Source organism: Pan paniscus, chromosome 4, assembly GCF_029289425.2.
Source record: "Pan paniscus chromosome 4, NHGRI_mPanPan1-v2.0_pri, whole genome shotgun sequence".
NCBI classification, from domain to species: Eukaryota; Metazoa; Chordata; class Mammalia; order Primates; family Hominidae; genus Pan; species Pan paniscus.
In genome coordinates this window covers 146,745,692-146,768,641 of record NC_073253.2, presented here as the reverse complement: position 1 = coordinate 146,768,641, position 22,950 = coordinate 146,745,692, and the positions used below count along the sequence as shown (strand labels likewise).

The following is a 22,950-nucleotide window of genomic DNA, read 5'->3' as shown; positions in this document are numbered from 1 at the left end:
TAGGGATATACCAAGCTGTTCAAGACTCATGGCCCACATCTCTCCCCCTACATTCCCAACAAAGGTCTATTTCTCTGCAGAACATATCCAGAAGGAAAGTAACATAAGCATTCTCCAAATACAGCCAGCCATGCCCAACGGGCAAACCCCTGGCACTGCTCAACTTGTTGACATGGCTCACTATTATCAAATACACTAACAGAGACCTGACCCCAGACAAACCCCTCACCCCATGCCCATATATGCACCTCCTCACATCTGCTGGGGTAATTTAGTCCACTGAGATGCCCTTCTTCACTTGTACAGAGACACAAACACGAGACAGGGCAATTTCATTTGGTGAGGGATACTTTCCTAAGGATCTCATGTAATTCAACTCTAAATTTCCAGCAGGAACAAATGTTGAGTGGGGTGTGTGTGTGTGTGTTTGTCAGGAGAGGAGCTGTGTTCCTAGAGGCATAAACCAACAATTGCTGTCATGGAGCTTTGCTTTTAAACATATTTTTTAAAACACAGTAAGTAGTTTTTAACTTTGGGAGGATTTACATTCTTTCAAAGTTTATAGATAAAGTTAAACTGCTAACATTTTAATTTTATAACATCTCAAATTATCATAATCCAGCCATTCAGTATATATATAAAAATGCACAGTTATACATACCCACACATATACACAAAGGATCATCTACAACCCTATACACACAGGCAAATACCTATGCATATATACACATAAACATATAAGCATATACCTATATACCTAGCACAATCAACCATATACTCACCCACACATGCAACTATACGTAACAAATTCACATGAACATACTTACATATGCATTTGCATATATACAAACTTCGACTTGCTTGCACACACATATGAATGTATAGACACATACCTTGCAACACACATAAATACATATATCTCCTCACCTTTTCTTCCTCCACTCTTCTACATGCCAGTCACATAAAAGCACTGTAGAAAAAGAGAGTCTGGTTATTGGTATGCATGCAAAATGTCTTTTCAGGATCCAAGATGACCATATTTGGGGTAGTCGCAGAAGGGAGGCTTTTTTGGGGAGAATGGTGGTCACCTTCCTTCTCTTTTCCCTCAGCCATCATTACAACCAACCTCTGTCCTCCCCATGCTTGGAGAGTCTGAGATCAGGCTCACCCTGGCCCTCCCGGAGATGGTTCACAGCATCACTAGAACCAGAAAAAAGAGGCCTGGGGAACCATCTCCACATATAAAACTTCCATCCACGTCTGTAATCCAAGCACTTTGGGAGGCCGAGGCAGGCGGATCACCTGATGTCAGGGGTTCGAGACCAGCCTGGCCAACATGGTGAAACCCCGTCTCTACTAAAAATACAAAAAAAAAAAAAAAAAAAAAATTAGCCAGGTGTGGTGGCACGCACCTGTACTCCCAGCTACCTAGGAGGCTGAGGCAGGAGATGGCTTGAATTTGGGAGGAGGAGGTTGCAGTGAGCCAAGATCGTGCCACTGCACTCAAGCCTGGGCAACAGAGTGAGACTCTTGTCTCAAAAAAGAGAAAACAAGAAAATAAATAAAGCTTCCATCCAGGGCATGTAGGGGTCCATGCTTGCCCACACTCAACAGTGGTGGAAACCATGATGCTTGGAGGCTGGCTCACTGCCAGCCACTGAAGAAAAATTGAATTCTCAGGGAGCTCCAGCCTTTCCCCTCTGCCACTCCCTCAGATGCCATGATGGTACCTGCAGCAAAGGGAGGGTGGGCCAAGCGATGGGGCCACTGGAGTCCAGACCTGACTCAAAGGTCAAGGGTCTGTCCTGGGGATACGGTCAGGGAGATGAGCTTAATAGCATGGCCTCGCCACAGAGGCAGGGGAGGTTGACCTGACACCTTCCAGAATGCCTATATCAGGCCCATCTTGCCTTCCTTCTCCAAAAGCCTCAAAGGACTGGGTGGAAGAAATTGTAGCAGTCCCTTCTAGCCCTGCCTGTGGGCTTTTGGATGACAGAACTTCTCCATTCTCTCTTTTCTGACTCGTTCTCTTGTCATCCTCTTCCTGTTTTAAACCTCAATTTTCCTTGCATGTTTCATCTTATTCTACCTCCTCTGTTCCCCTCCCTCCCTCTCTCTGCTTCTCTTTCTCTCTCTCTGTCTCTGTTCTTTTTTCTGTCTCTCTTCATCTCTGCCCTCTTAGTGTCTCTCTTTCTGCTTCTGCCTCCCTCAGTCAGTCACTCTGCTTCTCTCTGGATCTGAATGCAGTTCCCACAGTCTCCCTCTTCTTTGTCTTTCCATCTCTAGCTTCTCTATACTGGCAAGGTTCATGAAGATGTATTTCCAGGACACTTCATTTTGAAGGTTTCTGCCACAGACTTGGACACTGATACCAATGCTCAGATCACATATTCTCTGCATGGCCCTGGGGCGCATGAATTCAAGCTGGATCCTCATACAGGTGGGTTTCCTGAGCTGCAGGATCAAAACAAGAACTTCTTTACTGAATACCAAGTGCCCAGTGCCATGGTATTCTCCTTGGAGAAGAAACAGGAATTCACTCATCTATAAGCAAACATATATTGGCCCTATGTGCCAAGCATTGTACTGGGGACATAATAAATAGATTGATAAGACAAGATTTGGGCCTTTATAATCTAGTGGGAAAGGGGGTCATTGAATCAGTGGTTTTAAATGTGCTAAATTAAGAAAAAGTGCAGAATGCTAAGGGGATTTATTTTATTCTTTTAAAATTTATTTTAGCACAGCTGACATCTTGGTTTCTCCTTTCCTTCCCTCCCCTCCCCTCTCCTTTCCTTTTTTCCTTTTCCTTTTCCTTTCTCCCTTTCCTTTCCTTTCGTTGTTCGTTGTTTCTTTCCTTCCTTCCTTCTTTCTCTTTTCTTTTCTCTTTCTTTCTTTTTTCTCTTTCTCTCTTTTTCTTCCCTCTCTCCCTCCCTCCTCCTCCTCCTCCACCACCACCATCGTCTTCTTATTATTCTCCTTTTTCTTCTTCTTCCTCCTCCTCTTCTTCTTCCTCTTCTTTCTCTCTCTCTTCTTTCTTTCTTTATTTCTCTCCCTCTTTTTCTTTCTGTCTTTCTGTCTTTTTGCTAGCTATGGGAATATTTGACAGCAGAACTTGACTTGGGCTACGGAGGATCTTAAGTAAAAGATCACTGAGGAAATGCCACTTTATGTGAGACTTGTGGACACAGAAGTGTTAGCCAGGGGTAAGAGAGTGGGGGAAAGGGCACTCAAGGCAGGAGAATTTATACAAAGACCTTCTTTGGGGAAATAGTACACACACTGAGGACCTGACAGAAGGCCAGAAACTGGTGCCCAGAGAGGGAGGAGAGAGGACAAAGAATGAGGCCCCAGGGTGGGCAGAGCCAAATCCCACCTTTAGAGCCACTGGAGGATTTAGGCAGATGAGTGTCATGGCCAAGAACATGATCTCAAGGTATCTATGCTGCAAACCAGGGATAACACCTCATAGAATTGTTATAACACAGGTGAGAAAGCATATGGAAGCCTAGCCCAGGTCTGGCTCAGTGGATGGGTTGCCATTATCATTGTTACTAGCCAAGAGATAGAGCAGAGTGGGAAGCAGAGATTCCTGCAGGGTAGGCCAGGAGTAGCCAGGAGAGGCTGGGCTGTGAGAGTCTGGTGGAGTGGACTTCCTTTGAAAGAGAAGCCCACCTAGGAGGGATTCCTGCCCTGCTGCTGCAGGGGAGGGTGTGGGGATGGGCAACACAGAAGGCCCAGGTCACAAGGGCCAGCTGCTGACATTTGGCTTGGGTCCAATAGCTTACAGGATGACTTGGAGATACCTGAGCAGTGGGTGGCAGGGGAGAAGGGTGTTGCAGGAAGCTGTCTGGGTAGATAGGGGACAATGCTGTCCTTCCTAACCCCAGCAGGGACAGGCAGAGTGACCCAGGCAGGTTATTTAACCTCTCTCTGCTGCTCTTTGTTCAGCTTCAGGATGATCAGTAAGGACTTTAAAAAATGGTGTTTTTTTCTGAATATGGAAATAATACATGTTCATGGTATAAAATTCAAGCAATGTAGGTATGTATTATGCAGAAACTGGAACATCTGCATGATAACCCCTTCCTCCACAGATAAGGACTCTTGGTATATATTCTATCTGACTGGTTTTCCATGCATCTCCAAAATCTCTATATAATTACTTCATGAAAGTAGCATACTATTTGTAACTCGCTTTTCTTCACTCAGCAGTATCTCAAAGCTCTATCATAATTCATTTTTGGTTATATGGTGTTTCGGAAAAACCTCTCTCAATCCAGGTTTTTCCTCTGCTCTCACACCACACCAATCATCAGCAAAGAAGACTTCTGTGACCAAATGTGTGTGGGTTTTCGCCATACGACCAGCAGCGGAGACCCCTCAGGTGTCCTCTAATTCAATTCCAACACTATCTCCCTGGAGATAGTGTCAGATCCCATGGGTTTAGGGCTGTGTCCACAAGACTGTACCCCCTTACCCAGACACCAGTTGCAAGTCCAGGCCTCCAGAATGTCTGACCAACCAGCTTCAAGTTGGGGCTCCCACGACTCCTTCTTTGGGTTCGATTAATTTGTTGGGACAGCTCACAGAACTCAGAAAAACACGTGTGTTTACTGGTTTATTATAAAGGATACCGCAAAGGATACAGGTGAAGAGAGGTGTAGGGCAAGGCATGAGGAAAGGGGCTCCCATGTCCTCCCTGGGCGCACCACCCTCCAGGAACCGCCCTGTGTTCAGCTATGTGGAAGCTCTCGGAACCCAGTCATCTTGGGTTGTCATGGGAGCCTCATGATGTCAGCATTATTTCCCCCAGGGTATAAGGCAGGAGCCTCTCTGGGGGGGGTCTTAAAACCCACAATCAGAAAAGGGGGGAAAGATGGGAATCTTGCCTTGGGGCAGGTGAAAGGAGAGCAGGAGAAGGTCAGAGAGATTGTGCTTCCTAAGGCCTAACATAACACACCCAACATTATAACAAAAGTCTGTGTAACAAGGGCTGTGAGAGTTACGGGCAGGAGCCATGCATGAAAACCAAGATACACTTATAACACCACACATGGTGTTTTACTGCGTGGCTAAATCATAATATACTTAACCAGTCCCTTTTTGAAAGACATATAGGATGATTTCAATAGTTGCTGTTATAAACAGTGCTGCAGAGAATATCCTTATACATAGATTTTTATCTTTGGGTTGATTTTTCTATAGAAAATATATATATATTCCTAGAAGTGGAACTATGAACCAAAGGTAAATGCATTTTATATATTGTTAGAAATTGCCTAATTGGCCATTAAGAATATACCTATTTTTAGCTTGTTGATGATGATCTTAAACTGGCAATGTGATGAAGTGTGTTTGGGAGAATCAGGGAGGAGAATGGGTATGGGGGGATACAGGCTTAGCTGCTTTCCTGACTGTATTGACCCCTCCTTTCTGTGAACAAAACTCTGTGTGGCTGGATTTGTCTCCTGTAGATATATAGAGGGCACATGCTTGGGTAATATTTCCCCAGAGAAAGCTCAACTTTTGTCATTTCTCTGGCCAGGGGAGCTGACCACACTCACAGCCCTAGACCGAGAAAGGAAGGATGTGTTCAACCTTGTTGCCAAGGCGACGGATGGAGGTGGCCGATCGTGCCAGGCAGACATCACCCTCCATGTGGAGGATGTGAATGACAATGCCCCGCGGTTCTTCCCCAGCCACTGTGCTGTGGCTGTCTTCGACAACACCACAGTGAAGACCCCTGTGGCTGTAGTATTTGCCCGGGATCCCGACCAAGGTGAGTCTGAGAAGGATTGAGGCCATTTCCAATGATCTCCTGGGTCACTTTGGGCAAGGGTTTGGTCCCCTTTGTGTCTCTCTAGGACTGGTAAGGGCGGTGCCTCCTTGTTGAGTCTGTGGACACTTAAAAGTAAAAAGTATTTATCCTCAAACTGCACACCTAAGTGCTATATGACAAATGATTTTAGCAATGTTTTGAAGCAGGAAAAAGGTATTTCAGCCTTATTGTTTCTCCCCTTCCACTTAGACCTGGGGACTTTTCAATACTGCCATTTAACCACAAAGGCATTTTTAAGTACAAACATTTAATCAGAAATATACCAATCAGACTTCTTCAATTCTGATTGATTTGCCTCAAGAAAGGAATTTTGGGCACCAACCCCAGTAAGCCCATTAAATTCCTTGATCAATTTTCTGAAGAGTGAAGTTGAACCATTTTCAGTATTTTACATTTTAACTCCATATTTTCATTGGAGTTAATTCTTTTTCTTTTAAAATTTACAAGGTAAATTGCATTCATTCAAACATATTTGTTCCATATTGTACCAATTATAGCTTCTGCTACCACAAAGTGTTCTATTCTGATTGTATATACATACCCGCATGTATACATACATATATATAACTCATTAATGTGATATATATATATCACATATATATGTATGTGTGTGTGTGTATATATATATATGTATATATATGTGTATATATATATGTGTATATATATGTGTATATATATATGTGTATATATATATACATATATATGTATATATATACATATATATGTGTGTATATATATATATACACATATATATATATGTATATAACCTGTCCAATTTTCCTGAGTCAAATTTTATAATTCAGATAGGGTAAAAAAAATGCTCTCAACATCAGAATAGCCAGGTCAACACAGGAAAATGATGATGATAAAAGTGGGATCAAAACACCCTGCTCTGTTTGACACTGGCAGGGTAAAATTAAGATTTCCTAGAGAAAGTGAGTTTTAGCTTGGCATTGAAGGAGGTGAGATATTTGAGGGATGTAGGGGTTCTAGGGAGGGCAAACTGTCAACACAAAGGCAGGGTAGCTGGACCTGGAAAGCGTGTGTGTGTGTGTGTGTGTGTGTGTTGGAGATAACAAGTGCAAGTGGAATAGACTTGCTTGAGATACAGAAATGGGTTTGATAGGAGAGATCTGGAATACATCAGAGCTGGAGTGACCCATAAGCCATCTTATTTACCTCTCCATCTAATGGCTGCAAGGCTCTGTAAGTGCTCCATTAGCCACTGCTTACACACCTCCAGGGACAGGATGCTCCCTACTTCCTAAGCAGCCCCTTCCTTCTATGGTTCCTCAGGCCATTATCAAGTGGGACATCTGTCAGTCCTGGTCCTGCCCTCTACAATCACACAGATCTCCTAGATAGCTCCTAGAGTGGCCTTATATCAACTTACCATTAATCTTTCCAAAATGATTATTCCAACCCAAATATTTCAACTAAATAATCCAGGTGTGGTTTGACCAGCATCTCTCTGTCTCTAGAAAAATTATGGTTTCTTCATATAAGTGCCAATATGGGGAAGTTGCATGGCATATGCATTTAATGGATATAAATTCAACTCTTCTCAGAGGCTACTCCTGTCACCATTCCACCAGAGAAGTGTGTGTTCCACGTGTGTGGGAGACATGAGACCCTTAGGCTCAAGGCATGTGTTCATCTCACTGGGGGAGGACCTCACAGCCGAGCCTTAAATGTTGGTGTTTTTCATACACTATGGCCAACTGCTTCATCTGGTACTTAACCAAAGAAAATAACAGAATTGGAGACAAAGCTGGAGAAACACTGTGTGTTTTGATTTACTAAGAACTTCCATGGGTGTTTTCTTAACTTTTTATGTTGACGTAATTATAGACTCCATAGGAAGTTGCAAAAATAGGACTGGTGGGGACTGTGTGCCCTCCTCATGGAGCTTCCCTAATGGGAGCATCTTACATAGCAGTAGGATAATATCAAAACTAGAAAACTGACATTGGTCCATTGTTGGTAACTAGACTACAGCCTTGCGACTCAGATTTCACCAGTTTCTATATGCACTCATTTGTGTGTGTGTGTGTGTGTGTGTGTGTGTTTCTACACGCACACTTAGTTCTATGCAATATTATTCCATGTTTAGATTCTTGTAACCAACACCACAATCAAGATACAGAGCTGTTCTATCTCAGTCAAGGAACTCTCTATGGGTGGTTTTATCTGCATGTTTTTCATTAATAAACTGATATTAGACCCTAATCCCCACATAATATTTTCGGATAGTTTGATAGATTTGCAGATTAGGTTCCCCCAAAAACATTTTAGCGAGGCCTTGGGTCTCCCTGCCCCAGTCAAGACACCCCGCTGGAGAGACCCTCACTCTTCATATACCCAAGCCAGCTTGTCAGCCTTCATGGGAGCCCCCTCCCCAGCCCCTCCTGTGGCTGCAGGGTTTGCTGCAGGCAGGTCCAGAGGAGGTGCCCTCAGTGTGGATCACACCCTTGGTCTCCCTGCCAGGCGCCAATGCCCAGGTGGTTTACTCTCTGCCGGATTCAGCCGAAGGCCACTTTTCCATCGACGCCACCACGGGGGTGATCCGCCTGGAAAAGCCGCTGCAGGTCAGGCCCCAGGCACCACTGGAGCTCACGGTCCGTGCCTCCGACCTGGGCACCCCAATACCGCTGTCCACGCTGGGCACCGTCACAGTCTCGGTGGTGGGCCTAGAAGACTACCTGCCCGTGTTCCTGAACACCGAGCACAGCGTACAGGTGCCCGAGGATGCCCCACCTGGCACGGAGGTGCTGCAGCTGGCCACCCTCACTCGCCCGGGTGCAGAGAAGACCGGCTACCGCGTGGTCAGCGGGAACGAGCAAGGCAGGTTCCGCCTGGATGCTCGCACAGGTGAGAGCCTGATCCACCAAGCCCCAAAGCATCGCGTACAGGGTTTCTGGGAGCGCTGGGTTCCTCCCCTGTGTGGGTATCTACCCTGTGCAGCGCCTCCCAGAGCAGACCTCCTCTGGTCGTTTCTCCATTCTCTTCTGCTTCTCTCCGAGTACCAGGTCCCTCCTTCCACCCTGGGGCCAGCTTATGTGGGAGCCTCCCTTAAACGGGACCCTCCCACGTCCCCAGCCAAGTCTCTGTCCAGGACCCTCAGTGATCCACTCTCCTCCCACATAGTGAGCAGCTTCATGGTCTCAGCTCAGGCCCAGCGCAGGAGGCAGAAACGGCTTGGATGCAGAGGCAGGGAGCCCTTGCTGGAATGTGGGGCTTAAGCAACCCTGGACAAGGCTGCCTGCTTCCCTCCTGGAGTCCCCACATCCACTCCAAACATCCTGGCACCCCTTAATTTTCCCTTATTCTCTTGAAGAGAGAGAGAACTAGGAAACCGTCTCACTTCTTTCCTACTAGCCACAGAAGAGTCAAAGTCAGGTTCACAGAAACTCACCGAAGGGCCTCAGAGGCCACCCAGGTCAGCCTGTGTCTCACGCAGATTCCTCCCCATGGCTCCCCTGGAATGGTGCTCTCTACCTCCCCAAACAGCTGCCTTATCATTGAGCAATATTTTTTAAAATTTACCATGGAGACTTTGAACATATTAAAAAATAGAATAGTACAATGGGCCCTATGTTCCCACCACCCAGCTTCAGTAATCATCAGCAGAGACCAGCCTGGTTTCCTCTTTACCCTTTGGCCCCCACATCCATCCAATCGCAGACACTGTGTCATTTCACTTGTAAGGACTTCAGTGTGTATCTCTGTATAATAAGAACTCTTTTTCTAAACAAAACCACAATACCTTATCACACCTAAAAGATAACAATTTCTTAATATCACCAGGCCATTTTTCAGATTCTCATAAATGTCTTTTCGAAGCTGGTTTGTTAGTATCCCCAAAACATCTACATACTGAATTTGGTTGATATGCAAGATTTTAAGTGTCCTTTAATCTCTAACATTTTCTTCTTCCTCTTTATTTCCCCCTGCCATTTATTTAATGAAACAGTTAAGTCATGTGTCTGATAGAATTTTCCATCGTTTGGATTGGTTGGCTCTTTATAGTGTCATATAGCATATCCCTCGGGTCCTTGTATTTCCTAGGAATGACATTTGGATCAAAGGCCTTGATCAGGTTTAGTTGACAGTGCTTGATCAACACAGTGCTTCATAGATGATGCTATGCTGTTTGCATCATGTCTGGAGGCACATAAGAGCTAACTGGCTTTTTTTTTTTTTTCTGGTGTTAAGATAGATGGTAAGTTCAGGTGTTGTCAACCTGATCCATTATATATGAATATATAGTTATAATTTGGGTATATAAGGCCATTATAGACTTCTTCATCAGCCTTTCTTCTAATGGTTTTAGCAGGCTTTGCTGATCATTTCCTAGATAGATATACCTTTTCATTAAGGGCTGTAAAATGGTGATTTTCTAATCCTATTACTCCTCATTATTTTCTGACTGAATTATAAAAAGATGTTCATTGGCATGTGATGCTGTTGAAAGAAAAATAAAATAAAACAAAAAGCAGAGTGTCCATCATTAACTATTTGGTTAGCCGGGAAAGGCAGGATAAATCCTTGTTCTTTTATTTCTTTGTTCCAGTTTTCAGAATAATAACCTGTGCCCTAACAATTTGTGGGCAACTTTGAGTATTAATGAATCTCATTTTATGACCTAAGGTCTGTCATTTACTAGCTGGGTGAGGTTGGACAAGTCACTTGCCTATTAGAGCATCTAGGTCAATGGACTGACCTAGAAAATGGGAATCATAATCATTCCTGCTCCACAGGGTTTTTATAGATCTCAATGAGATAAATTTAGCATCACACATTTAAATGAGATTTAAATCAAATATTACAGAAGTAAGTGAGGGAAATATAGCTGTTGTGAATAATAATAAAGAAAATGAGGGAGATGATGGGGAAGGGGGTCAAGGGGATAGCAAAGGGAGATGGACGGGGAGATGACAGAGGACACTCACCTTGCCTAGCCCTGTTGAGCTGCCTCTCCTAGGGCTGGGCTCAGACCCTCAGTCCTGCGCCTTTGAGGGCCCAACTGCCTCATTGCTGCTGTCACCTCTTGCTTCTTCAGGGATCCTGTATGTCAACGCAAGCCTGGACTTTGAGACAAGCCCCAAGTACTTCCTGTCCATTGAGTGCAGCCGGAAGAGCTCCTCTTCCCTCAGTGACGTGACCACAGTCATGGTCAACATCACTGATGTCAATGAACACCGGCCCCATTTCCCCCAAGATCCATATAGCACAAGGGTCTTAGAGAATGTTCTTGTGGGTGACGTCATCCTCACGGTAAGGATCTGCCACCTTGCTCTTTGTGGGGCAAGAACTCTGGGGTGGGTTCTTATCTCACCCCCACACCCAGCCATCTATGAGCATGGATTAGTTTATTAAGTTAATACACTGTATACTTGACTCTGACTTGTCAGAGGTTTATGTGAGATTTGAGTATGGCCAAACCATGCTCAGCCAAACTATCTCTCCTGAGAGAATGTCTCAGAGCCATATGATAAGATCAGAGATGATGGAATGGGGCATGGGATAGGCGAGGTTTGTTAGGAGAAGAGAGAAAAAGAGACAGACCCCAGAGGACTGCCAGAGGCTCCCAAGCCTGGGAAGGGCCTGGTCATAGCGGGTGACATGGAATGACAGTTGTGGGGCAGGGACTGAGGGGACATCAAATAATACCTCTTTGCATTTAAATATGCAATAACTCCCTCATTCAATGGAGTGAAACCCAGTTCTGTCCACCCATACTCCCGCATTCTTCATCCCACCTTCCAGTCTCTCCCTCCACTCCCTGCTCTGGTGCACCCTATGCTCCAACCACACAGGAATATCTACCTTTCCCCAAAACATTGTCTGCACTTTCACACTCTGGGCTCACAGTACTTCCTCTGCCTGGAATGCCTGCTCCAGCCCCAAAAGAACCTCCTGATCCTTCAGGGCTTCATGAATCCTTTTCTAATCTCCCCAGTGTAATGTATCACTGTGTGCTCTTATAAGGCTGATCATACTTTACTCCAAATTAGAATTACCCATAAAATTAGACATTAAACTTCCTGCAGGCACATTCATTTTAGCACATTCCTCACATTCTAGGACAGGGCCTAGCATGCTATTAGCAAGAGTGAATGGTGAGTGAATGAATAAACCATGGCATGCTGAAGTCCACACGAGGATGTAAGTGAAGAGATTACTTTGGCAGGGATGACTGTGATCCAGGCACTGCTAGCCCAAAGGCAGTCACTGGGGCAGGGACATATCTGCTTCCCCCTGTACTCCCAGGGGTCAAGATTCCTGTCCCTCCATTCACAATCCCCCTACCCCACTGCAGGTATCAGCGACTGATGAAGATGGACCCCTAAATAGTGACATTACCTATAGCCTCGTAGGAGGGAACCAGCTTGGGCACTTCACCATTCACCCCAAAAAGGGGGAGCTACAGGTGGCCAAGGCCCTGGACCGGGAACAGGTGAGTCATGTGGGAGGGGCGCACCCTGAGCTCATTAGAGCAGAGACACAGTCCCACTGCAGGTCCAGAAGATGAATCGCCGTCAAGACCCCATCCTGAAACTTCCTCAGACCTACCCAGAATATCTCTCACTTGTTTTCTCTGTGGGGCCTCTGTGGACTGTGAGGCCAGAGGCAGGAGAGGAACTGAGTGACCCCGTAACCTTCCCTAGAGGACCTCAGGTGGCTTCTCACAATTGAGCAGGAATCATTAGATCATTATAAAATAGCCACATTTTTTGAGCACCCACTGTGTGCCAGACACTTTCCTAAATGTTTTATAAGGATTTATGCCATTTGATCCTCAAAATAATTTAAGGAAGTGCGTCCTGACATTATCCTCACATAAATTCATTCACTTTCCCAAGGTCTCATTGCCAGCAAATGGTTGAGTAAGGAATCACACCTATTTCTGTCTGACTCCAGAACCTAAGGCCTAAAATGCTACGGGTGGGCAGTGGGGGTGGGCATAGGAAAGTGTCTCCATCTTATTTTTTTTGAAAATATTAGTGATGACTCAGGGGGCAGAAGTGAGGGACAACTACCTCATTGCTAACCTCCACTGGACATTTTGCAATAGGCCTCTAGTTATTCCCTGAAGCTCCGAGCCACAGACAGTGGGCAGCCTCCACTGCATGAGGACACAGACATCGCTATCCAAGTGGCTGATGTCAATGATAACCCACCGAGATTCTTCCAGCTCAACTACAGCACCACTGTCCAGGTAAGCTTGAGCCTCCAAGGCACCCTGAGCCCTTCCTCCCTTCATTTCCCTTCTAGCAGAAGATGCCCCTCAGTGGCATTAGTCCACATGAACAATGACTATGACTTTGCCACTGATGTCCCCAAAGGCAACACAGACTGTTGGAGGGCATTATAGAATTGAAAGGAATCAGGCACTGTGTTAGGCACTTTCATATCCATTACCTCATTTGAGACTCATAACAGCCATATGAAGTAGGTAGTACCCATTTTACAGATTTAGAAGATTGAGGTATGAAAACATGCCATACCTGGAATGTGGCAAACTTGGGATTAAACCCCAGGGATTTTTTTGTTTGTTTCCAGAACCCAAGCTATTCCCTACTAATGGTTTGCAAATAGGATTTGGAGAGGGCCCTGGGATTCTATGAGTAATTTTCAGGGCTGTAAGTGGTGAAGGGAGGCGAGGGAGTGAATAAAAAGGCAGAGTTCTGGGTCCTACTATGCATTACCTAGGGCTGTTCCACTTTTACCTGTTTTATATATTATGGGTATGGGTTAGGATGCTTTGGCTGCAAATAATAAGTTACCTGACTAAAAATATCTTTTCTGAGAATATCGCCAGTCCACATCTGAACCAAAGCAGGGTTTTATAAGAAAGGAACAGAGAATGTCTGTTGGATAGGCAACGATCAGTTTCTGCCCATTAGATTCTGTTTGTAGATAATACTGTGATGCCAAAAAGTTAGTAACCATTGTGTTATAGTACACTAAATGCCCATGTTATACAACAAAGGCTAAAATGATACTCAGGGAATCTGGTTTTTCTTAATTAAATTCCTAGTCATCTTTAAGTGTGCTTATCGGATACATATTGCATGCAGGTCCTCTAAGGAAGAAATCATTTATAAGTGTTCAATTGGCTTTGCAAATCGCAACATTCCCTTATGTAATCCAGGTAATAACTAATTTAAATACATGATTCAGCAGTGTGTGATCTTGAGCAAGTCATCTCTCTACAGAATAAAGGGTTTAACCTTTGTTCTCTAAGGATCCTTCCTGCCCCAATGGGCTGTGTTTCTAAGACCCAACACTGCCCTTGGGGAGCTCCTGGTCTAGACAGGAAAGTCAACAACTACCTCAAAGGCAGGCAGAATGAGTGAGCAGCAGCTTGATGTCCAGGCACCATCTACAAGCAGTCAGAGTGCTGAGGACTCATTCCAGATGACATACCCAGACACGTGCGAAAGGAAGGACCGGGACTCATTCTGCTCTTTGCCTTCTTTGTCACTCTCGGTCTCAGGAGAACTCCCCCATTGGCAGCAAAGTCCTGCAGCTGATCCTGAGTGACCCAGACTCTCCAGAGAATGGCCCCCCCTACTCGTTTCGAATCACCAAGGGGAACAACGGCTCTGCCTTCCGAGTGACCCCAGATGGATGGCTGGTTACTGCTGAGGGCCTAAGCAGGAGGGCCCAGGAATGGTATCAGCTTCAGATCCAGGTGAGAGCTGTGCTAGGCTTCTGGTGGTGACCATGGGTACAGTAAAGATGCTGGCAAAAGCCCCACCAGTGCTTCTGTCATTAGGGAAAAAATGTACAAAGCACTTAGGATGCATCAGGCACTGGGCTAGGTCCTTCTCAGGACTAAAGCCTCATAACACTCGGGGCAGGTATAGTTACCACCCCGCTTTACAGATGAGGAAACTGAGGAACACAGGGGATTTAAGTGACTGGCTTAAAGTAATACTGGTAATAAGTGGCAAAGGTGGGTTGCTTCAAACCCAAGCACTCTGACCCCAGACTCCAAATTCTTAATCCCTGCTCTGTGCCTGGGCAAAACACCCTCTGGCTGTAGCTCCTAGAGCTTAGCCAGAACAGCTCTCTGAACCTCAGGAGCTAAAACAACCTACCTCAGAGAACTGGCTTGGGGCTCAAGTGAGATATTGTATGCACATGTGTGTAGGGGATTCTGGTGGTGGTGTTATGGGTTTCATAGGAATTGCTAAAGAACAGTGGCCAAGATGGTGGTCTGATATCTCTCCCTCACTTTATTTCTCCAAATCTCTTTCCTAAATCTCAAGTCCAGTGGACCCTACTATTCTGTAAACTTATGGGCTGGGAATGATGTATTCATTCTTTCAGTCAGTCAGTCCATCTCTCGACAAGTATTTATTGAGCATCTACTACATGCGAGGCCATTTGCAAGCTGCTAGGAACATAGCAGAGGGTAAGGAGGGAATGATTCCTGTCTCCAGGGGCTTTCCATTGTAATCATGGAGATAAACAATAAACAGATAAAGAAAGAAATAACATCTTTACAAATGATGATAAGGAAGTAAAGTGATGAGAGACTCATAAGACAGGGGGACACACATTCAGAGGGAGGCTGCCCCCAGGAGGTGACATCTGAGCAGAGAGCCAAGCTGCCAACCATGTGAAAAGTGGGCAGGAGAGTCTTCCAGGCAGGAAGAGCAACATGAGTTGGGAAAGAGCCTGAAGTGGCTTGAGGTATGGCTGAGGTACTGAGAACATCATGAGCAGGGGTGGGAATGAGGCTGAGGAGATAGGCTGGGTAGATCATGTGGGCCTTGTGGCTTGGATGACTGTATTATCTGAGGTCCAAACTGCGATCTTTGAGAGTGAGAGAAGCACTGACTTAGTCCATTTGGGCTGCTACAACAGAACACCATAGGCTGGGTGGCTTAAAGGACAGAAATGTATTTCCCACAGTTCTGGAGGCTGGAAGTCCCAGATTGGGGTGCCAGCATGGCCAGGTTCTGGTGAGTGCCCTCTTCTGAATGGCAGACTGTCGGCTTCTCATTGTATGCTCACATGGCCCTTCTCATAAGGGCCCTAATCCCATTCACAAGGGCTCCACCTCCAAATACTGTTACACTGGGGATTAGATTTTAACATATGAATTTTGAGGGGACACAAACATACAGTCCAAAACAGGCACTAAAAATAATACTTGGTAGTAGCTGATTTACAACAGGTAAAAATCAAGACTGTCCTTGACAAACCAGGGCATCCAATCTTCTAAGTATAAGCCTTGGTAACACTTTTAGATTCTAATCTAAGTACAATGAGAGGTGGTTGGAGGGTTTCAGATGGAAAAGGGATCCTCTTTGTGTCTCAGGAAGCTCATTTTTCAAGCTCTATAGAGTGGGTGAGGGAGACCAGTGAGAAGTCATCCAAGCTGGAGATAGTGGGGCTGAGACCACGGAGTGATGGAGAAGATGCAGAAAGCGGAGAGATTTGGGACATATTTTGTATGTAAATTGATAGGAGTTGGTGGAGTGGATGTGCGGTTAGAAAGAACAGAGACGATTCAGGGATGATTTCTAAATTGTTGGCTCCCATGAAGACTTGGGTGGTAGTGCATTTATGAGACTGGAAAGGCCCAGACGGGAAGGCAGGACAGGTTTATGGGCTAAACCGAAGCTCTGTTTTGCACATTATTTCCCAGTTGTTTGTGAGACATCCAAGCGGAGGTGTCCAGTGGGTAGCTGGGAATTGGAGTTGGCAGCTCAGAGGATTGGTAGATGGCCCTCAAAGCCAAGAGCATGGATGTGATTGCCTAGGGAGAGATGAGAGAGAATGGCTTCCTGACCTCTGTATTCTCAGACCCAGGCACACGCCCTGCCTAGACAGGAGCTTAGTAATGACTGGCATCATCACCATCAATTGCATTTGTCCCGTACTTCCACTTCCATGCACTGGGAGGCACCATAGGCCAGCAAAGAAAAACACAGGCTATAGACACAGATAGGTATTCAGATTCTGCTCAGGCCTTATCTGCTGCTGTATGACCTTGGGCAAGTTACTTCACCTCTTTGAGCCTCAGTTATATTTTTTGTAGGATGGGTGACTTGATAGTACCTATCTCATAAGAAGGATAAACTAGGATAATGTATTTACAGCATTATCATAGTTTATCTATGATAATGACTAGCATTGTACTCAGTTAATGTTAGCTATGTATTATATATAATCGGTAGTAGTAGTATTGTTGTAACTAATGTTAGCTATACATTATAATTAATAGTAGTGTTAATTATTATTGTTGCTGTTAATATCTCTTCAGTGTTATGCATGACTTCCAGCAGTAGGTGTAATCTTATCAACTTTCTTGTACATTAAAAGTGTTGGAGTGCAGGTGAACAAGATATTACTACAGGGAAAATTGTGGAGACCCTTGTTGACAGCTGAGGAAGTGATAACATCACCGAGGAGAGGAAGGCAAGCCTGTCCTTTCTAAGTCAGGCAGGAAGTTGCAGGGATGTGTGGTGAAACATGAAAGGAAAATGCGTTTATGATTTACATTCTTTTCCCTACTTAAGTGAGGTCCTGTCACCCTCACGGCTTTTCACAGTTCTGACATTAACTGCAACCCTGCGCGTGCCAGCCCAGCAGTGAGGTCAGGCCTGCTTCCCTGCCCACTTGCTCCAGCACCAGTGATCCCGTCTGTGCTGTTGAACACACCGCCTTCATTCCTACCCCAGGACCTTACACTTGCTGCTCCCTCTGCCTGTCGCCTCTTCTTCTCATCCCTCAGGACTCAAATGTCACTCCACAGAGACTCCTTCTCTTCTACCTGATCAAAGTTAGGTCTCTGTTTATTTCCTTCCCAGCATTTTATCCAAGTTATTTGGTAACTTATTTATTGTCTCTTTTCTCCTGGCCACAGCAGAAGACTTCGTTGACTGACTAGAAGGACAAATCCCAACTCCCACTCCAATCGCATAGCAAAAGGGAATCCCAAGGAGAATTTTCATAGGCTGAGCAGGGTGCATGGTGCATCAGAATTGCTGAGACATCTGAGGGTGCCCTTGAGGACAGGGACAGAATGAGAAACTTCATGAGGAAGTTAGCCCAAGTCTATGGCTGGAGAGATTTAGGAAGAGGCTCAGAGAGATGTCACATGAGGAAACTGCATTGTTTTACTGCATGGTTTAGGATGTAACTCCCTCCTTCAATCTCTACAAAACCTTCAGAAAATCTTTCTTTTCTGTCAGTGCTTTTGGAGTTAGATTTTTTTTTTCTAAATGCAACAATGCGCTGAGCCAGCCCTCAAGTTGGGTGTGGGGCAGAGAAACGCAGCTCCACAAGGAGGCCCAGCCTCAGTCGGGCGCAAGAGCACTGCAGTTCTGTTGGGTGACAGCAGTGTTTGTTTTGCCCACAGGCGTCAGACAGTGGCATCCCTCCCCTCTCGTCTTCGACGTCTGTCCGCGTCCATGTCACAGAGCAGAGCCACTATGCACCTTCTGCTCTCCCACTGGAGATCTTCATCACTGTTGGAGAGGATGAGTTCCAGGGTGGCATGGTGGGTAAGATCCATGCCACAGACCGAGACCCCCAGGACACGCTGACCTATAGCCTGGCAGAGGAGGAGACCCTGGGCAGGCACTTCTCAGTGGGTGCGCCTGATGGCAAGATTATCGCCGCCCAGGGCCTGCCTCGTGGCCACTACTCGTTCAACGTCACGGTCAGCGATGGGACCTTCACCACGACGGCTGGGGTCCATGTGTACGTGTGGCATGTGGGGCAGGAGGCTCTGCAGCAGGCCATGTGGATGGGCTTCTACCAGCTCACCCCCGAGGAGCTGGTGAGTGACCACTGGCGGAACCTGCAGAGGTTCCTCAGCCATAAGCTGGACATCAAACGGGCTAACATTCACTTGGCCAGCCTCCAGCCTGCAGAGGCCGTGGCTGGTGTGGACGTGCTTCTGGTCTTTGAGGGGCATTCTGGAACCTTCTACGAGTTCCAGGAGCTAGCATCCATCATCACTCACTCAGCCAAGGAGATGGAGCATTCAGTGGGGGTTCAGATGCGGTCAGCTATGCCCATGGTGCCCTGCCAGGGGCCAACCTGCCAGGGTCAAATCTGCCATAACACAGTGCATCTGGACCCCAAGGTTGGGCCCACGTACAGCACCGCCAGGCTCAGCATCCTAACCCCGCGGCACCACCTGCAGAGGAGCTGCTCCTGCAATGGTAAGTACTACATCTTCCCTAGGGACGAGCAGCACTGCTGGGCTCAGCCCGCCTGACTCTAAGCATGGAGATTCCACTGAGGCTCTGTGGGAGAGTTCAGGGAAGTTTTAATAAGCCCAAAGGCCACCGATCACCATAAGACAGCTAGTGGCCTCACAAAATCTAGTTATGGAATAATACCCAATTCTCAGCTCCCTTTCGAGATTTAGAAAATAACAGTAAGACTACAATATGTGGTTTAACATCATGGCTAAGAGCATAGGCTGTGGCTTCAGTCTTCATGGGTTAAAATCCCAGCTCTACCCCTTACTAACCAGGCGACTTTAGGAAAATTAACCTCTCTGTGCCTTTGAGCTGGGCTGCTGTAGGAATTACATCAGTACTATGTATCAAGTGCTTGCTTAGAACAGTGCCTGACATACAGAAAGCGGTCAATACATGTGAGTTACTAATACTGCTACTATTATTACCATAGTCTGGTGGTTATAAGCTCAAGGCTTAGACTCAGACAGCTCAGGTTCAAACCCTAGCTCCATCAGTCACTAGCTGTGTAACTTTGGGTGTGTTGTTAAAACCCTCTGAGCTTTTTAGTTTCCCATCTATAAAATAGTGAAAATAAATACATCTGCCTCCTGGAGTTGGGTTCGGGGGGGAAATTACGTAAGAGTTATAAAAGCACTTAACCCATGGCTGGCCCACAATAAGCCCCAGATCAACGGTGACTGTCATTCCCGTGGTAGCAGTTGCTATAAGGAGCCTGCTGTACGCCACATTCTGTGTAGATGTCACCTAAACTAATCGGCACCACAGCCCTACCAAGCAGGGTCATTAGCCCCATCTGCAGTTGAAACTGAGATATGAGATTTAGTTTGCCTGAAACTGTACAGCTTCCAATGAAGGCCTCGTTATTCAAATATCTGTGTGTCCCACTCTAAAGCCTGAACTCTTCACTAAGCTCCTCAGGCACTCCAAGACTCACCCAGCATCCCTGGCATTAAGACCAAGGGAGCAGCTCAGGAGCCTTGGCTAAAGGAAAGTGACATGACCTTCAGCTCACCAGCGCTCCTGCCTGGCCTGGCCTGACCTGCCCTTTATGGGTCCAGCTGCCTGGCATTAGGGATATCATTTCTCAGAAGATTTGTGGACTTTGTCCAGGAACCACTCGATTTAGGCTGGGTGGGCTTCTCTCTGTCGGGGAGAGGATTTCCTTCTCTGTGTTTCTTGCCCCAGGGCCTGCTGCAGGGAAAGCCAAGAAGGCTGAAGGGTCTCTCTCAGCCACCTGGCATCAGACAATAGGGGTTCTAAAATTCAAGATTTTGCAAAGTCTACTGGAGAGCGTGATTTTAAAGAGACATGCTCCTGGGTGTCACCTCCAGAGGTTTTAATTTAGAAGGTTCTGAGTGAGTCCTAGAATTGGCATTTAATTCTGAAGCAGCAGGTGCAAGGGCTTGCATTGAAGAAATACTAGATAAACTCATGGATCACCAGAATCAGTTGAAAAGAGGTTTTTTATTTTTTAACATTTTAGTGAAATATAAAACATACAGGAAACCAATTCATGTATCATAAGTACACACCTCAAATAATTTTTATAAAGCAAATATATCTGTGTAGCCAACGCCCAGATCAAGGAAAGAATATGACCACCAGCTCAGAAGCCTCCCTTGGGCCCCCCTTCCAGTTGTTACACCCATGATGGTAAGATTTTTAAAATACATATTTCCACGTGCCACCCAGAACTACTGAATCAGATTCTCTGAGAGAACTTAGGATTCTGTGTCATAAAGATTCTCCAGCTGATCCTGATATCCAGCCAGGGTGGGAATTTCTGATCTAGATCATCTTCAATATCCCATCCAATAAGTACCTACTACAATGGAATTGCCAGTGTCAGGGAATTTTGGACTTGTTTGGATTTTTGTTTTTGTTTTTGAGATGAAGTCTCGCTCTGTCACTCAGGCTGGAGTGCAGTGGCACGATCTCGGCTCACTGCAACTTCCACCTCCCAGGTTCAAGCAAGTCTGCTGCCTCAGCCTCGTGAGTAGCTGGAATTACAGGCTAGTGCCACCATGCCCAGGTAATTTTTGTATTTTTAGTAGAGACGGGGTTTCACCATGTTGACCAGGCTGGTCTCGAACTCCTGACCTCAGGTGATCTGCCTGTCTTGGCCTTCCAAAGTTCTGGGATTACAGGTGTGAGCCACTGTGTCCAGCTGGAATGTGTGGATGTTATAATCCCTTGTGCCTCATCTTTTCTGGTTCTTTCTTCTCCTCCTTTTGGCTTTTGTTCTCTCTCTTCAACAATTCCTCTTTGCTAGGTATCTAGAGGCTGGACCGCTCATCCTCTCCCCTGACAACTGACAGGCTTATTTACACTGGGGTTTTGGGGATTTCATAGCTGGACTCACTTCTGGGGAGGGTGGATATTTTTTAAAATCTGGGGAGGGCAGTACTTCCCAAAGGGGGTTCAACAGAAAGCTATTCCCAAGAGTGGTCCACATAAGAGTGTCCCACAGTCAAAGATGCTTAAGAAACTCAAGTTTACTCCATACTGTGCAACTGTGCATTAGCCATTGCTAAGGTGGGATGGAGGATGCCAGACTTTACATAAGTTTTGGCCATACAGTCTATCACTGCCCCTCTCTCTTTATCATAGAGTGGCTCTTGACCTCTCAGCCGCATTTTATTGTTTACTTAAATGATTAACTCCTGCTGATACAAGGAACTATCCTGAGGCAAAAACCCTTGTGGGTCTAAAATCACACACACATGCAGTATCTACATTCCCAGTGTAGATTCCCAACACCAGAAATAACATGGAAACTATGTAGAATAAAAATTTTGATTTTCACACACTTGATTCATTACATTTCTGGCCTGATTTTTACTTTCTTTTAAAAATTATTATTATTATTATTATTATTATTATTAGAGACATGGTCTCTCTCTGTCACCCAGGCTGGAATAGAGTGGCAAGATCATGGTTCACTGCAGCCTTGACTTCCTGGGCTCAAGTGATACACCTGCCTCAGCTGAGAGGATGTAATTCCAAGTAACTGGAGTTACAGGCATGAGGCACCATGCCTGGCTATTTTTATTTTTATTTTATGTTTTAGAGATGAGGTCTTGCTCTGTTGCCCAGGCTGGTCTCGAACTTCTGGGTTCAGGTGATCCTCCTGCCACAGCCTCCCAAAGTGCTGGGATTATAGGCATGAGCCACCTCACCTGGATGACTTTTGCTTTCTTAATGGTTTAAATTCATATTTCTTGACCCAGGCTGGGACCTAAGGCAGGGGTCCCTGCAGTCAACAAAAGGTAGGGTGAAGGCTCCTGTCTGGCTCTACATGTGAGACTAGAAAGGTATGGCACACCCCACACCCAGCCTAGTTTCTTCATGTATAAAATATGAGCAATGATTCTGTCTGCCACCCAAGGATTAAATATGACAAAGTCAGTCCAAGGGCTCAATGGGGACCACTTCAAGTAGAGATGACAGCTTTGGTTGCTTTCTCAGGTACTGCTACAAGGTTCAGTGGTCAGAGCTATGTGCGGTACAGGGCCCCAGCGGCTCGGAACTGGCAGATCCATTTCTATCTGAAAACACTCCAGCCACAGGCCATTCTCCTATTCACCAATGAAACAGCGTCCATCTCCCTGAAGGTAAGGCACTGCCAGCCTGAGAGATTTCATGTGGGTGTCCCAGGCTGGGGAGGTAGGGGGTGAGGCATGAGGAATGTCAGGAAGCCCATTTCTGCCAAAGAAATCCCTGCACAGTTTTCAGGGATTCTGGGTGTGACTGTTGGGCCACATGATTATCCTGTCCTGGATGGCCACAGCCACCCAACCTAGAGATATATGTCCAAGGACGGTCACAAGTGGGGCTGCTTACTCTGTGGGGTAAGATAGAAATGGA

At 45.8% G+C, this 22,950-nt stretch overlaps 2 protein-coding genes across 12 annotated transcripts in view; one reads left to right on the top strand and one right to left on the bottom strand.

The window, feature by feature from the left end:
* SLC36A1 (solute carrier family 36 member 1) overlaps positions 1-22,950 on the bottom strand; it is a 210,481-nt gene that overhangs the window by 117,102 nt on the left and 70,429 nt on the right. For 8 of the 10 annotated variants that reach the window (XR_010112134.1, XR_004671710.3, XM_063604268.1 and 5 more), the window contains exon 11: positions 928-970. The exons of 1 other annotated variant lie outside the window; for it this stretch is intronic. Coding sequence is in view for 7 of the 9 variants with exons in the window: in XM_063604268.1 (XP_063460338.1) it covers positions 928-970 (43 nt within the window). In the remaining 2 variants the exon portion in view is untranslated. Of the gene's footprint in view, positions 1-927; positions 971-14,971; positions 16,623-22,950 lie in introns of those variants that run through there. One more of the 10 variants, XM_034960835.3, reaches the window with a different exon arrangement.
* The window catches only part of FAT2 (FAT atypical cadherin 2), an 87,374-nt gene that overhangs the window by 51,133 nt on the left and 13,291 nt on the right, over positions 1-22,950 (top strand). For both annotated transcript variants that reach the window (XM_003828989.6, XM_055112807.2), the window contains exons 12-20: positions 2,287-2,440; positions 5,549-5,782; positions 8,330-8,713; positions 10,905-11,119; positions 12,165-12,302; positions 12,921-13,064; positions 14,346-14,543; positions 18,228-19,038; positions 22,552-22,697. In XM_003828989.6, the coding sequence (XP_003829037.2) occupies positions 2,287-2,440; positions 5,549-5,782; positions 8,330-8,713; positions 10,905-11,119; positions 12,165-12,302; positions 12,921-13,064; positions 14,346-14,543; positions 18,228-19,038; positions 22,552-22,697 (2,424 nt within the window). The remainder of the gene's footprint in view (positions 1-2,286; positions 2,441-5,548; positions 5,783-8,329; positions 8,714-10,904; positions 11,120-12,164; positions 12,303-12,920; positions 13,065-14,345; positions 14,544-18,227; positions 19,039-22,551; positions 22,698-22,950) is intronic.